The sequence below is a fragment of the Chrysochloris asiatica genome, unplaced genomic scaffold (assembly GCF_000296735.1).
Source record: "Chrysochloris asiatica unplaced genomic scaffold, ChrAsi1.0 scaffold00069, whole genome shotgun sequence".
In the NCBI taxonomy this organism is placed as follows: Eukaryota; Metazoa; Chordata; class Mammalia; order Afrosoricida; family Chrysochloridae; genus Chrysochloris; species Chrysochloris asiatica.
Genome location: NW_006408587.1, coordinates 1,021,988 through 1,038,404, shown reverse-complemented (window position 1 = coordinate 1,038,404; position 16,417 = coordinate 1,021,988). Strand labels below are relative to the sequence as shown.

The following is a 16,417-nucleotide window of genomic DNA, read 5'->3' as shown; positions in this document are numbered from 1 at the left end:
AGGGTTGTATCCTTTTACCATACTTATTCAATCTGTATGCTGAGCAAATAATCGGAGACACTAGATTATATGAAGCAGAACACGGCATCAGGATTGGAGGAAGACTCATTAACAACCTGCAAGAACAGAAGACACAAACTTGCTTGCTGACAGTGACGAAGACTTGAAGCACTTGCTGATGAAAATCAATGACTAGTCTTCAGTGTAAAGAAAAAAAATCCTTACAAGTGAACCAACAAATAACACTATGATAAATGGAGATGGGAGTTCTGGTGTGGCACTCTAGGATAAGCACTGGTACCAAGCATGGTAAATTAGAGGATCAGCAAAAAAGAGGAAGCTGCCGCCCCCAACAAGACAGATTGCTGCAATAATGGACTTAAATGTAACAACTGTGAGGATGGCACAGGACTGGGCAGTGTTTCATGCTGTTGTGCACAGGGTTGGAACCAACTCGAGGGCACCTGACCCCAACAGATAACTAAGACACTATTAGAGTTGCTAAACTGAGGTTGCCAGTTTCCACCCTTCCCCACCTGGTGGACCTACAGTAGAAAAAAACATGAGACCAATTCAAACGGAGAAATGCAGAGCAGAGACAAGAGACAGATGGAAAGATGGAGCCCTGCGCATGGTGCTGAGTCTCAAATTCCAGTTCCTAAAGTTCTGGTAGTACAGCTTTTTTCTGATTCCATAATCTCTACTTCCACCACCACCACCATAGCCCAGAGCTTTTTGCTTAAGCTAGTATGAGTTGGGCTTCGGACACCTTTGACAATGTAAAAAAAAAAAAAAAATATATATATATATATATCGTTAACATATACTCAATGCAGACTGGACTGGGGAGAAATACAGCTTGATTCTTAGACAGAAAATGGTTTTACCTTTCACCTGAGCCCAAACTGCACAGGAGTATCTTCTCACCTATAAAGAAAAGCATACCAACACATTTAATTATGAGAACATAGTGCATTGTTTAAATAATGAACTTTAGCCCTCCGAGTTTCAGCTTTTTGCTCTCTTAATTTGAACTAGGTGATTACTTAGCTCTGTATTAAAGCCCATCTAGCTCCAACATCATATGATTCATACTAAGTGTTCAAGGACTAGCAGAAACAGCAGGAAGGGAACAGCCACCCTACAGATCACTTCCTATCGTTTTCCAATATCTCAGAAAGCACATATTATGATTATATAATAAGAGTGGTAATCGGTTTCATTTCCTTTGCCAGTTCTGAGTACTGAGAACTTTGTTTCTGGAGATCTATGCTGGAAAGAACTCAAAAGTCACATCCAGGTTTAGCAAGAATGTAATAAGCTTGTAATAAGAAAGGCTATGAGAAGTCCTGGCATAGAATAATCCCTCACTGATGTGGACAACATGCACATAGCAAACAGCAGTGTTTAGTTAGCCAAGTGTAGGCCAAAACCAAAAAACAGACTCATAACTTCACCTTCTCTTCTTCTCCACCCCCACCATGATTATGTGTTTCTCTGGCTGGAAATGGTGAGTTGGTGTATATGATAAGACTCGGTAAGCTATTCCCCAGAGGAAGCTGAATAACTGTTATCATAAATCAATTCTGATTCATAGCAATCTCATAAGACACACTAGAACTGTCCCATCGGGTCTGCAAGTCTGTAATCTTTACCAAAGCAGACTGCCACACCTTTCTCCCAATGAAAGGCTGATGGGTTTGAACCACTAAATTTAAAAAACAACAACAACAACAACTTTTTACTGTGACTTGAGTGAAGGTATACAGACAAGATCATCAGTTTTACATTGAACAAATCACACTGTTTCATCTCAATGATTGCAGTCCCCTCCCTGCAACAGTCCCGCTTACTCTCTGTGCTTCCTATTTGTATTCCATCCACCTTCCCATCCCTTCTCAACTTTATCCTTAAGTAAACATTGCCTTTTTGATTTTGAATAATTGACCATTCCATGGTGAGCATATCCTACCAGTGTTGTTGTCTCCCTCCCTATGTACCTATCGACTACTTGGCTGAAAATTGAGCCAGGAGGGTGAGTTCCTTTCCAGACCTAAAGGGTGGTCAAGGCCCATAGTTTCAGGTTTCTCCAATCTCCTTCTGATCAGAAAGCTTGGCCTTTTTAAAAAAAATAATAATTTTGAGGTTTGTTCCACATTTTTCACTCATTCTCTCTGAGACTTTCTAATGTGATCTCTTTCAGAGCAGTTGGTAATAGTAGCTGAGCACCATCCTCTTGGTCTCAGAGTCATAAAGACTGACATTCAAATGTTCCATTAGTATGCTGGACTAATTGATTCCAAGCATCTTCAGTTCTCATCAGTCTTTTGTTTTTCTGCACATGGAGAGATGAATAGCTGTACCTTGATAACTGTTCATGAGCTTTTAAGATCCCAAACGCTACTCATCGAAGTAGGATGTAGAACATTGTGTTTGTGGACTGTTATGCTAGTTAACTGTGGTGTCCCCTAAGACTATAGTCCTAAGCCCCCAGGCCCAACAATTCATTGCCTTAAGATGTTTGATAATATCTAAGAAGCTTTCATAATGTTCTTGCTGTATGCTCCACCACACTCATTTTTTGTGTTTGCAGTAAAATTAGTTGGTTGGTTATGTGCTGTGCAGTTGGTTCCAACTCATAATAACCCTGTATAAGGTTTCTGAAGCTGTAAATTTTAATCGAGCAGAAAGCCTCATCTTTCTCACACCGAACAGCTGGTAGTTTTGAACTGCTGACCTTGAGGTTAGCAGCCCAATGAGTAACCCTACATTACCCAAGCTCTATAAATAACCTTTTTTAGACTCATATATTTGTGAATCACTGACTTTTTGGTTAGCAGTCAAACATTTAAACACTGTTCTACCAGGGCTCCTGATGTTTAATTTTAGAGGAGGAGTTGTAAAATAATCAGAAACAGATTTGGTAAGATTAGGCTTGGGGTTGTGTAAGTGATGAGTTTGAGAGGAAGCCTATTTAAGAAGTGTTAAAATAGGAAAAGTGTGACCAAGCCAGCACAGTGGCTATGATCTCCAAGGAGAAGATATTAAGTGACTACAAAGACAAAGTCCATTAGTCTGAATGTGGGAGAGGGACTGAGTTTGAGTAACTGGTAGGATGACCATGACTCTCACTAGAAATCAAGTCCCCATTGGTCTCTGTGGTCCCAGAGGGCAAGGGGCAATCCCACACAAGAAACTACAACTCAGGATCCCAGAATCTCATAGCAAAAGCTATCCTAGTAAAAACCTGACTAATTTATAGTCCAGTTGAGCAGCTTGTGTGGATCACAGTCATGGGAAGGCCAACAGGAAAACCATCTGGGCAGGCTGAGCTCAGGACCCAGGCATAAGCAATGGAGGGGGAAACTATGAGATAATTCCCTTTTTGGTTTTCTAGATGAAAAACTTGTTGTACCAAACTGTCACCTATCACCTGAATTAGCATCACTTCAAGAGTCACGTCATAATAATGGAAGAAGCATAAGGTGAGACGGCAGCTAACTCTTCTAGCAAATTGGTCACTTGTGAGTCTTGCAACCGTGTTTCTTTCCCCCTACCTAACTGGGACATACAATTTTTATAGAATCCATTTTTTAAATGAAAAAGGTCTAGTAACAATAAGAATCACTACTGGTTTTAATGTGACTGCAGTACTAATATATGTATACAAAACCACAGGTAAGTAACTGCAGTGCAAATCTGAAGCCCAAATAGACATTTTTCAGAGTCCCTTTAATCTCCTTCGTCTGCACCCCAAAGAACAACCACATATTCTGCTCAGCTATATAATAAAGCGATACCAGTGAAATCACAGGAAAGTTACCAATAAACTAGGCTGATTTTCCTAAACTCCAGCATCATTCCCTCCCAGACCAAAGTCTTAACCTGGGACAGCAACACTCTGGAAACTCTCTAAATTGTATCCTTTCTGTACTGTCAGTGCCTGGTCTAGGGTAAAACATTCCAAGTCAGGATCTCTAGGGAAGTTTCTAGCCTTCTCTAAATTGTAAAACCTTTTGAATATATTCAGGGCAATATATTCTGAACTTCAAATGTCCAGTTCTTAATTCTTACATTATTCTCACAAAACACTCCCAAGCCTCTTTTGCTACTTAAGCACTTTCTTAAAAGTAGCCATTTGTTTCATATCAAGCATGATAATGGCACATTAGACTTGTGTCCGGAGTAGCTCAGTCTTAGATATGTGATGAACCTTCCACTCAAGAAGGCTTAACCAGTTTTTCCTCAAATTCACCATTCAAAAGATGTTTGTATTCATATAAATAAATATAAGGTTTCTAGTGTCTAAAGGAGTCCTGGTGTAGCGCTGCAGCATAAGCACTGGACTGCAAGGTCGGTTTGAATTGCAAGGTCGGTAGTTCAGACTCATCAGTCACTCCTGGGAAACCCTATACAGGGTCACTATGAATTGAAAACAACTTGATTGCACTTAACAACAACAACAACAGTGTCTATTACGAACCCAGTGGTATAAACACAGGTTTACACCAAACTTAGGGTTCTCTCAAGACATAACGGTTCTTCCAAAAGATGTGGCATCCCTACCTGACTAATCAAGTTCTTGCTATTCTATTTGTCTAGCTCATTATATTTACTCATTAGCTAATGAATATTTAGTTCTATGTCTTATGAAAGAACTGCTTAAAAAATCATAGCCCTTCTAAAACCAGGGCAAAGAGGAGGATGGCCTATGCTGTAGTCAAGGATATGATATAAACAGGAAATAGCATTGTGCTTAGTTTTCCCATCCTTCCTGCTCCTCCAGAAGAGTGATGGGAAATTCATAGAGGGATCTTGGCATTCCTCTCCAATGTCATTGTTGTTAGTGTCATAGAATGTGGGCATTCTATGAAGGAGAATGCCAAAAGCAGGCCAATCCAAACACAGATCCAACAAAGGTCCCTGCAAGCAGTTTAGAATATCGACCAACATTAAACACTTCACCTGCCCATTCTTTATAAAGGCAAAGTAGTCAACAGTATAATAAACTCCTTATTTGTTGGTTATTGCATACAATGTCCAGTCTCAAATAGTAGGGAGGCAAGTATGCAAACATTTAAATTTTATGTGAAGAAAATACAGTGTTCACAGGGCTTCTAAAGTTATATACCTTGTTCCATTCACTTGTGATTCGTAATATAATGCAGTAATCCTTCCCTATTTTCAAGGGTGCATTATAATATTTCCCATAGTACAGCCTGTCTCCAATAGATATCTCCATGGCATCATCTGGAACATCTTTAGCCAATAGCTCTGCAGCCACATATCCGTCCGCATCAGTGGTGTTGCTAAAAAATGAGTTTGCTCCTTCAGAATCACAAAGAAATGTGCTTTGACGAGCCAGAGGAAGCACCAGTATCTGATATGAACTAGAGGAAAAAAGAAAAGTGTCTATCAGTCGCTTGCCTGGAACGACTCATTCATTTTTTCATAGGTATTGAGCACCTTCAATGAAACAGATACTCTTCTAGGTTTTGGGGACACAACATTGGGCAAGAAAGAGTCCCTGTCCACGTGACGATTACAGTCTGACACCTGCAACAACCAAGGAACTCTTCATGTCTTAACTACAGTGTTGACTTCAGAAGGCATTGCACGAGGGACCTCGCCAAGCTCAAGCTGTTGATGGATGCCAAGTGTACCCTCTTCAGCTGGGAGGAGTTGCTACATGGGTGACTGCCCTGTGTGTATGTGGCATCAAGTGATCTCATCAGTGATTTTCACATGGTCCCATAAAGCCTGGCTGTGGAACTGTGGAAAAACTTTAGCAGTCGCATGAAGAATAACTGCCTACATGATCCAGTATATTAAGTTTGAAGAGTGGCTCTCATCAACCACATGGGCCACCTAAAAAAAAAAAAAAAGCAACCTCATGTGATTTATATTTCTTACAGCTTACAGACTGATATGAAAGTTCATGTGAGAAAAGAAACACAGAATGCAAAATCTATGTGTTAATCTAGTTCGACACTATCCTGCAATAGCCAGCAAGATAAAAACGTCAACGGTTCCCTAACTGTGGATATAGAACACTACTTGAATAGAAATACACTGGTAGCAGGTGTATTGTGTGTTTTACTGTGACTTACAATGAAACAAACTAAAAAACCTGTCACTGAAAGAAAATGAAGAATTAAAATGGAGCAAAAATAAGTCACGTCTTCCTTTCTCTTCCCATCGATTTAGTCCTTATCTCCTGCCACTAGCTCAACACGTGAACATCTGCTCTCTCTGTCAGACTTCATTACAGTGTCTTCAATGATTTACTCTTGTATCTTTGCAAATCCTTGCACCATTTTTTGGTTATGAATGGCTCTCCATTAATGTTTCTGAGATGAAATGTCAGTAAAGAGAAAAAGCATATATCAGCAACAAAAATGATTAGGGTAATTTCCAAAACTCATAAGCAATATATTTCCATTTTGCCAGTAAATTTGCACTCCCTGCTCCACATTCCTCTTGCCCCATCTCCTTCATCCTAATGGCTCATGAATCACTAGGTTAAATAGCAGGAAGCCTACACCACTAGTTTTGGATGGTTCCTATCTATCAGGCCCCCAAACACCATGGATACTATTAAGAAATGCAGAGGTTTCTCAGGGGTCCTGAAGGCCCTGATTGCCACAAAATTTAGGTTCACTTTCAGTAAAGGGCTTTCTACAAAAGGGACAAAGTAAAGCCTTCAGAGCATTGAGTGGTCACAAAGCAATCAGTGCCCGCAAGGGAGCACTTATAACAACAAACTTCCTAGAAACTTGAAAACATCCTCCTGAATCATGGCCTTAGTTAACAAAGTGAATGTTGCAGCCGTTCCATGCTATGAACATATCTACAAAGCCCTCTTAACTTTCCATGCTAGGTGATGGTGTTCCAGGCTCACCTGAACATATTTGGTTCTGTACATTACCCACTAGAAACACCACTGTTGTAATGTGCCATCAAGTTGGTTCTGACTTACAGCGACCCTGTATAGGGTTTCTGAGGAGTAGCTAGTAGGTTAGAACTGCCAACTTTGCAATTAATATTCCAGTGCTTATCCTACAGCACCAAACCATTAATAAAGCAGGACTCCATTAATAAAGCAATCATTCCAGTAACACTGATCATAATCACCTGAGTTGCTTATGACTCCTACAAACCTCCATGTCCCATCCCAGACCTACCAAACTGAAATCTTCAGGAATAGAGTCCTGGAATTTGCATTACTAAGAAAGCACACGTGATTCCTATAACTTGGCAAGTGTGGGAGACCCTAGCATGTAGGGAGCCCAGCAATAGGCTGCATCATCTGCCTAAAATCAGCAAGCTTGGGGAGATGGGCCCTGCTCCACCATGGGTTAGAATTCACTGCCCTCATCTTTGTAGCAGAACAACATACACGTAGCAGACGCCTGTCTCCTGCACTGGAAAAGCTGCTGCCCTGAGCTCAAATCAGGTCGTCAGGCCCAGAAAATCATCCCACTGGTCTGTTGGTAATTAGACCTAATGACGCAAAGGAAGCAATTGTGGCTGTTTGGAACATGACTGTTCTGGAAGGCCTGCACCCCTCTTTCTCACCACCACACTCCCCTGAATGACTCACAGATAGCCACTTCCTGTTTTGGAGGCACTGGCCAGCACTGAACCTCAAGAGTAGACTGTCATTTGGCTTTTCTTTATGGCTTTCGTCATCATTTGGCTGAAATGATCACATTTGCTCTTGCAAATTTCCCAGGCAGCAAGGCTATATAACTCCTGTGTTCCTTTTAGCAACAGAATTACCATGCCTTCCAGTAACTTATCAGAACTCAAGATATGTAGCAATTTAGTCCACAGCCAGCCCTGGAAAGCCCTTTGGGCATTTACTCAACTTAAATTTAAAATATAAAAGTAGGATAAGCCTACATTGCACAAATAGACACACAATGTCCTTTGATTATAATTTGATAAAATCTCACTATATTTTTATGTTTAAGGGTCATTAGAATGAAGAGTCACGAGAAACACGGGGCAATGATTGTCATCTACTTGACCTGTTTCCATGAGCAGGTTGCTCATCTCTCCAGAATAACCTCAATCTTCCTTTTTTAAAAATTAGGAATCCTTTTACTTTCCTAATCTGGTGAGGCACTGCAAGATAAACACTGGACTGCTAACCACAAGGTTGGTAGTTCAAGCCCACCAGCTGCTCCTCGGAAACCCTATACAGGGTCACTATGAGCTGAAACTGACTAGACTGCACACCAACAATCCTATTAGTATCGTTGTGAATAAAATGCTTAACTGAAGACAGTATATCCATCCAGTGGAGCTAAATTAATTTCACCCTAATACTATCTGGAATCCAGAAATTGTCATTAACTACATACTGTCTTGCCCATAGGTCATAAAGGAATGAATAAAAAGAATTGTCCAAATGACCCTTTCAGAAACTACTACACATACTCCAAGACCAAGCTTAAATAAAGGCTTACATGTTCTGTGTTTTGTAATTAAATGGTTCTACTGACCCACCACCACTAAGGATCTACTCAGCTGCACATGCCCAGGATAATAGCTAATGTGTCATAGACATTCAACAAACGCTTGTCTGACAGCCAAATATATATGGGCTTAATTTTTTTTTTGTCTGAAATTGTTTTTATTTCATCTTGATTTTTTTCTTTAAATTTTATAGTGGTAATATATACATAACAATACATTTCCCCAATGATGGAAAAGGACTCATTACACTGAGTCCCTGGGTGACACAAGCTGTTCATTTACCTACTAACTGATATGTTGGCAGTTTGACTCCCTAGAGGTGTCTCAGAAGGAAGCCTGGAATCTACTTCTAAAATTAAAAGTCATTGAAATCCCGATGGAGCATAGTGCAACTCTCAAACACACAGGGTTACCAGAAATTGGCATCAACTCAACAGCAATTGGTTTGGTGGTTGTTTTTTAAACCACATTGCACAACTACTTGAGTGCAGCAACTCAATGCAGAAGTAACCTCTTCACCCAAATCAAAGTTTTCAAAATGCTCTATGGGGATCGCTGGGCAAAGGGCAGTTACTGACCTGATAGGTCCATTTTTCTCCTTGATTTTCCTTAATTTCAGGCGTGGTATAGGCCCTCCGTGCACTGTGAAAAACTCTACTTCTGGAGGGGGAGGCTCTGAAAGCATGTTGAAAAGAAGAAAAAGGATGTAGAAATTAAAAAAAAAAGGAATGGTCAAAATAAGTAAAAGCCCAGAGAAGGGAGTTTCATAGAGGCCACTGAGTGAAAACAGTAATGTAAGAAGTGATGAGTCCACCCCAGCACTGACAGAGGGCAGATGCTTGTGGGCATGATGATTTGCTTGGCAGGTAGATTATCTGGTGGGGAAACCAGCATATCAGACTATCATATGCTTTATAATCAAAGAGCTCTTTTGGTTCTTATTTTGCCCTGTCCAGCAACCAGATTTCCTACCTAGGATTTTCCATTGGGAAGAGAATATACTACTAACTGGCTAACATCAGTATTCTAGCATCTAACTGATAGTTACATTCACAGTGTAAATGTACCAGCTGGTATTCTGCCCTCTGGGTAATACAAGTATGTACTGGCTGTGTCTTCTGTATGCCTCATCTCTTTAATCTTCTTACCAATGTTATCAAGTGGTTATGACTTACAGACAAAGTCACTTTCCCTGTCTCTTGGTATTCCTACAAACTGGACCTAGGCCCAGGGCCTGCTACCCTGAAGCAAGTCTGAAAACATGTGTCCTACAGATTCAATTGTTCCACAGATGAAGCCTAGAGTTTAGACATGTGAGGAATACAATATAGGCTTCACTTTGGTCTCAGAATCAAGCCAATAAAACTGATTAATTGATCCCTATCCTGGTGTGGAGCTGTGGATTAATGCGCTGGACTGCAAAGTCAGTTTGAACTGCAAGGTTGGTGGTTCAAGCTCACCAGCCACTCTTTGGAAACCCTATACAGGGTCACTATGGGTCAGAACCGACCTGACGGCCCTTAACAACAATCTGACTTTTCAGGAGCTCTGGTAGCGTAGTGGTTACAAGTTGGGCTGCTAGCCTCAAGGTCAGCAGTTAGAATCTACCAGCCGTTCCGCAGGAGAAAGATGAGATGTCCTGCTCCCATAAAGATGTACAGCCTTGGAAACCCTGTACCAGGTTGCTATGAGTTAGAACTGACTCCATGGCACACAACCACCTACCACTATGTGACTTTTCTGGTGTGGTTCTGTAGGATTAGCACTGGACTGCTAATTGTGAGGTCGGCAGTTCAAACCCACCTTGGAAACACTCCTTGGAAACCCTAGACAGGGGCACTTTGGTTGGAACTGGCTCAATGACACATAACAATTTTCAATTATTCTAGACTCAGATTTGGAACAAATATGATTATTACCTCAGAAAAGCCCATTTTAATAGACGAGGAAACTAAAGTATAGAAAGATTAAGTACCCTGCTCAAGAGCGCATAGTTAACAAGTAGCAGAGTCAAGATTTGAGTTTGCAATACAGCTCGGTCGTTCAGCTTTAATCTCATCAGTGTTTGATGGCTCTGAATCCACCTAGCCAGCTCTCAACAACTTTGAGTGAACTAAGAAAATTCACTTTTAAAAGACTGGATGCACAAAGTTATCACAAATACATTAACACCAGGAAAAGAATCCTGACAGGCCTTCCCAGTGGGTTCATGTCAGAGAAGCTGAACTGTAATTAAGCTGCAGAAATGATCACTATCTTGTAGTGGGTAAGACTACAGGCGCTGGGTTACGATCCTTGTTCTACTGCTTATGACTATAGCTGCTTCCCAAGCTTGTTGAGGGGATTCATTAATCAAGAAGAGAAGGGAACTTAGAAGAGTGCCTGGAACGCAGTAGCAGTCAGTGCACATTAGCTGAGGTTACCATTTCATCTGAACGGCACAGCACACCCACTGTGTGCCAAGTACTATGCTGGCCTCTGTGTGTTTGCTTCTATTAAATCCTCACCGTCATTCTCTGTGACAGTGTCTCTACCTCATCAGGACTCAGGCAGGTCAACCACACACACCACTAGGAAAGATGAGTGTGGGGCCCACATCAAGTGGCTCCAAAGTCAGTTTTGCCACACTATCATGTTATGACATTGCTTGTGTCTATTTGACCTGAGAATAAACAATGACCTAAAATGGGGGACCAAGAAATGCAATTTCCTGAGGGAACTGGGATCCAGTGAGGCCATAACCAGAGATCATAAGGAATCGAAGACAGGCCTGGTAGATTGCAAAGACCAAAACCCACACCAAACCCATTGCCATCGAGTCACCTCTGACTCATAACAACCCAATACAGGTTTCTGAGCTACATCTTTACGGGAGGCAGACAGCCTCTTCCTTCTCCCTCAGAGGGGCTAGTGGTTTGGAACCACTCATGCTGAGGTCAGCAGTCCAGTGCTTATCCACAGCATCACCAGGATTCCTTGGCAAAGACCAAGACATTTTTAATGAACAGGTGTTCAAAGGGAAGAGATGAGTAGAGAAGAACACTCAGGAAAGGTCACGGGAAGGGAGGCTGTAGAGCAGGTTTCGTGCCTGCTAAGAACACAGGAAACACTATTCATACGCCTGTGACTGAGTCAGGGTCTATAAGACTGTTCGCCTTAGGAAAGGGGTAGCAACAATAAACAGAAGCTAAGGCATCGACTCTAAATCAGGACTGAAGAAAGGTGCTGCAGAGTGAAGAGAAGCCTGGCACAGCCCAGGTGCAGCTATAAACTTGTAATTGCAGAACTCTCAGAAGACAGGATGCCCTGGGCCTGAGGTTCTCCAGTCTGTACCTGTGGTTTTCTTTATACACGTTGCATGTTTTATGTATTTCTTTTATGTGTTCAGCATCCCTTTTTCTATTAGTAACGTTCTCACAAGGTTCTCACAACGTTCTCACAAGGCTGTCACAAACAGTCCCTCCAGACCCTCTGGCCACAGGCCCTGGTGATAACCAAAGATCTCCATTTTATAAGAGCAATCCATTTAACTCTAGGTTTCAGGGTCTTACTTACAAGTCCACTATATTCCATGTTTGTCTGTAAGAGCTCAACAAAGACAGGGTAGCATTGCTGAGAGAGAAAGATGGGCATCTTTTATGGCTGGATCTAGCTATGCTTCAAGAGAGATATACATCCCTGGGCTTCCCAGTTCTGTGACTCACCTAATTCTACTTGCTTCAGCTAGTATGATTGGATTTCTGTCACTAGCAACCCAAAGAGCCCTAACTAAAATGAAGTACAATCAACACCCTGACATTCAACCATGTATTTGAGAGTACTCCAGGACGAGGCTAAGTCGACCCAATAAAGGAATAGTCTTTACATAGTTTTTTTGTAAAAAGAATTACTGTAGATACCGGGGACTAATCTTTGAAGCAGGTCCCCCAAACCCTAGGGTGTAGACACATTAAGGGCAGAACTAAGAACTACCTTAATCAGACCATGGACTAAATCATGCCTGTTTCAAAGTGATACTGCTTCAGCTCAATAAGGAAAGAGAAAGAGAAAAAAGAGAGACCATAACACTTGAAGGAATCTCCTGAGCCTGGAAAAAAGATCTCGAAAGACCTGACTCTGAAATTAGGTCCAGGAAGTAAAAATAGACACTCAAGATCCTGTCTACTCAGCTACAAAATTGCTTAGGGGTGGAAACTCTTAGTCTGAAAGTAAAATGAATAAAATCCTGATGGTGGTGGTTATGTGCCATGGAGTCAGTTACGACTCATAGTGACCCTGTACAGGGTTTCTGAGGCTGTAAAACTTTACAGGAGCAGAAAGCCTCATCTTTCTCCCGCAGAACAGCTGGTAATTTCAAACTGTGGGTCGCAGCCCGATTCGTAACCTCTATGCTACCTAAACCAAAAACTTTTAAGACTCTGTGCTGTCAAGTCAATTTCAACTCACAATGACCTAATACAACAGAGAAGAGCAGCCCTGGGGGTTTTGAAGGCTGTAATCTTTTTGGGAACAGACTGCCACATTCTTCTCCAGCGCAGTGCCTGGTGAGTTTGAAGTTGTGACTTTTCACTTAACAGCCAAGCTCTTAACCACTGTGCTACCAGTGCTCCTGGACCTACCTTACTACAACAAACTCTTTGCCACTGAGTAGATTCCGACTCATAGCAACCCTAGTCTACACAAGGTTTCTGAGATAGCCAATCTTTGGGAGAGCAGATAGTTTCATCTTTCTCCCTCAGAGACCTACCTTGTTGTTGTTGTTATGTGCTGTGGAGTCGGTTCTGACTCATAGTGACCCTATACAGGGTTTCTGAGGCTGTAAATCTTTATGGGAGCAGAAAGCCTTATCTTTCTCCTGCGGAACAGCTGGTAGTTTCAAATTGCTGACCCTGAGGTTCGCAGCCCAATCCATAACCACTACTTTACCAGAGACCTACCTAGGCCTTTACAATTTGGCAAAGTCAGTTTGAACTGCAAGGTCGGCAGCTCAAGTTCACCAGCTGCTCCTTGGAAACCCTATACAGGGTCACTATGGGTTGGAACCAACTCCACAGCACCTAACAACAACAACAATCGAGTACATTAGAGTCCTGGTGTGGCACAGTCGGCTAATGCACTAGACTACAAAGTCACTTTGAACTGCAAGGTCGCCAGTTCAAGCTCACCTGCTGCTCCCTGGAAACCCTATACAGGATCTCTAAGGGTTGAAACTGACTCAATGGCACTTAACAAAAACAGCAACATCAAGTATATTATTTATATATTTCTACTCAACATAAATTCCATAGCCTTTTCTATGCTCAGGCCCACACTCTTCTGTGAGTTTGTCATACTGTGGTGGTTTGTACATGGCTGTGATGCTGGAAGCTATGCTACCAGTATTATAAATACCAGCAGAATCACCCATGGTGGGCAGGTTTCAATGAAGCTTCCAGACAAGACAGACTAGGAAGAAGACAAGGTGGATCACTTCTGAATGCTTAGCCACTAAAACCTTACGAATAGGAACAACATACTGCAGATATAGTGCCAGGAGATGAGTCCATCAGACTGGAAGGCACTCAAAATATGACTGGGAAGAGCTGCCATCTCAAAGTAGAGTTAACATGATGAAATCTTTGTGGATCTTCATTTACTCATTGGGTACACCTCAAAATTGGAAGTAATAGCTGCAAATATCCATTATTAATAGGAATATGGAATGTATGAAGTATGAAACTAGGAAAATTGAAAGGCATTAAAAATGAAATGGAACATACAAAGATCAATATCTCTATGGCATTTTTGTTGTTGATAAGTGTTGTTGAGTCGGCTCCAACTCATAGCAACCCTGTATAGGGTTTTCAGGGAGTGGCTGGTGGGTTTGAACCACCAATCCCGTGGTTAGCAGGCCAGTGCCTAACCTACAATGCCACACCAGGACATTAGTGAACTGACATGGCAATTCTGAATTAGACAATCATATGGTTTGTTATTCTGGGAATGACAAATTAAAGAGAAATGGCAGCCCATTCATCATAAAAAAAAGAGCATTTCAAGATCTATCTTGAAGTGCAATGCTGCCTATGATAAGATAATATCCATATATCTACAAGTAAGAACAGTTAATACCACGATTATTCAAATGTATGTACCAACACTAAAGTCAGTAATGATGAAACTGAAGAATTCTACCAACTTCTTCAGTCTGAACTTGATCAAACATAAAATTAAGATGCACTGATAATTACTGGTGATTAGAATGTGAGAGTAGGAAACAAAGAGGAAGGTCAGCAACAGGAAATATGGTTGTGGTGATAGAAATGATACTGGAGATCACACAACAGAATCTTGCAAAACAATAACTTATTCATGGCAAATATCTTTTTCAACAACTTGGACCTCACCAGATAGAATACACAGGACTCAAATGGACTACATTTGTGGAAAGAGACGGTGAAGAAGCTCAGTCTCATCATCTGAAACAGACTGTGGAACAGACCATCAATTATTCCTATGCAAATTCAGGATGAAGCTGAACAAAATTTAAAAAGTTCATGAGAGCCAAAACATTACCTTGAATATATTCTGCCTGAATTTAGAGGTCATCTCAAGAGCAGATTTGATGCAATGAACACTAATGACCAAAAACAAGAAGAGTTGTGGGATGATATAAAGAACATTATACATGAGGAAAGCAAAAAGTCATTAAAAAAAGAAAGAAAAGACCATATGGATGTCAGAAGAGACTTTGAAATTTTCTCTCCAGCACAGAGATATGCAAAAAAATGGAAGGTATGGTGAGGTAGCATTTCAAAGAAAATTGCAAAGGGAAGTTTGAGAATAAAAAGTCAAATGTTACAATAAAATGTGCAAAGACCTGGAGTTAAAAAAGAAAAGAGCACACTCAACATTTCTCAAACAGAAAGAACTGAAGAAAAAATTGAAGCCTCAACTTGTAATATTGAAGGATTCTATGGGCAAAATATATAATGATGTTATTTATTGATTCCATGGTAAGGATTTTTGTTTTCTTTACGTTGAGGTACAATTCATACTAAGGCTGTCGTCTTTCATCTTCATAAGTATTTTAAGTAGTCTTCACTTTCAGCAAGCAAAGTTGTATCATCTGAATGTCAAAGATTGTTAATGAGTCTTCCTTCAATCCTGATGCCATTTTTTTCTTCATATAATCCAGCTTCTTGGTTTATTTGCTCAACATACAGATTGAATAAATATGGTAAAAGAATACAGCCCTGGTGTACAACTTTCCTGATTTTAAACCATGCAGTACTCCCTTGTTCTGTTCAAATGACTGCCTCTTGGTCTATGTACAGGTTCTTCATGAGTGCAATCAGGTGTTCTAAAATACTCATTCTTTGTAATGTCATCCATAGTTTATCATGATATACACAGTCAAAAACCTTTGCATAGTCAATAAAACATAGGTAAACACCTTTCTGGTATTTTCTGCTTTCAGCCAGCATCTATCACCAATGATATCTTCACTCCACATCTTTTTTATGGATCCAGCTTGAGTTTCTGGTAGTTTCCTGTCAATGTCCTTGCATTTGTGATTTTTTTTTTTTTTTGGTCAGAGTAAAGTCACTTTTTCTTATTACACATTTCTTGTTTTCACCCATGGGGAGATTAATGTGTTATTCTTTTCTGCCTGAGAACTCTCCCCTCGCTCTCTTAAATTACTCCTCTGTTTGCTCTTCTCTGAGATTAGTAATTCTAATTCCTCTAATCTCTTGGGTAACCTTTTAGAACCACCCAGTTTCTCACAGAACAAAGTGCTCTGAGGATGCAGACCCACTGAACAGAGTAGGTCACCCCTGCTTGCTACATGTTTGCTACATGCCACATCATTCTGAGTATCACTCTGCAGTTTTCAGTGGGCCACTATCATCCTGATGATTCAAGGAGCATATGACTTCTGAATGGTTTTCTG

The 16,417-nt window shown here is 40.9% G+C and overlaps 1 protein-coding gene across 1 annotated transcript in view; it reads right to left on the bottom strand.

Annotated features, from left to right (window-relative positions):
* The window catches only part of SUSD1 (sushi domain containing 1), a 155,207-nt gene that overhangs the window by 29,966 nt on the left and 108,824 nt on the right, over positions 1 to 16,417 (bottom strand). Inside the window, exons 11-13 of the mRNA XM_006864728.1 lie at positions 9,063 to 9,159; positions 5,132 to 5,390; positions 888 to 927 (exon numbers count right to left, since the gene is read on the bottom strand). Coding sequence (XP_006864790.1) covers positions 888 to 927; positions 5,132 to 5,390; positions 9,063 to 9,159 — 396 coding nt within the window. The remainder of the gene's footprint in view (positions 1 to 887; positions 928 to 5,131; positions 5,391 to 9,062; positions 9,160 to 16,417) is intronic.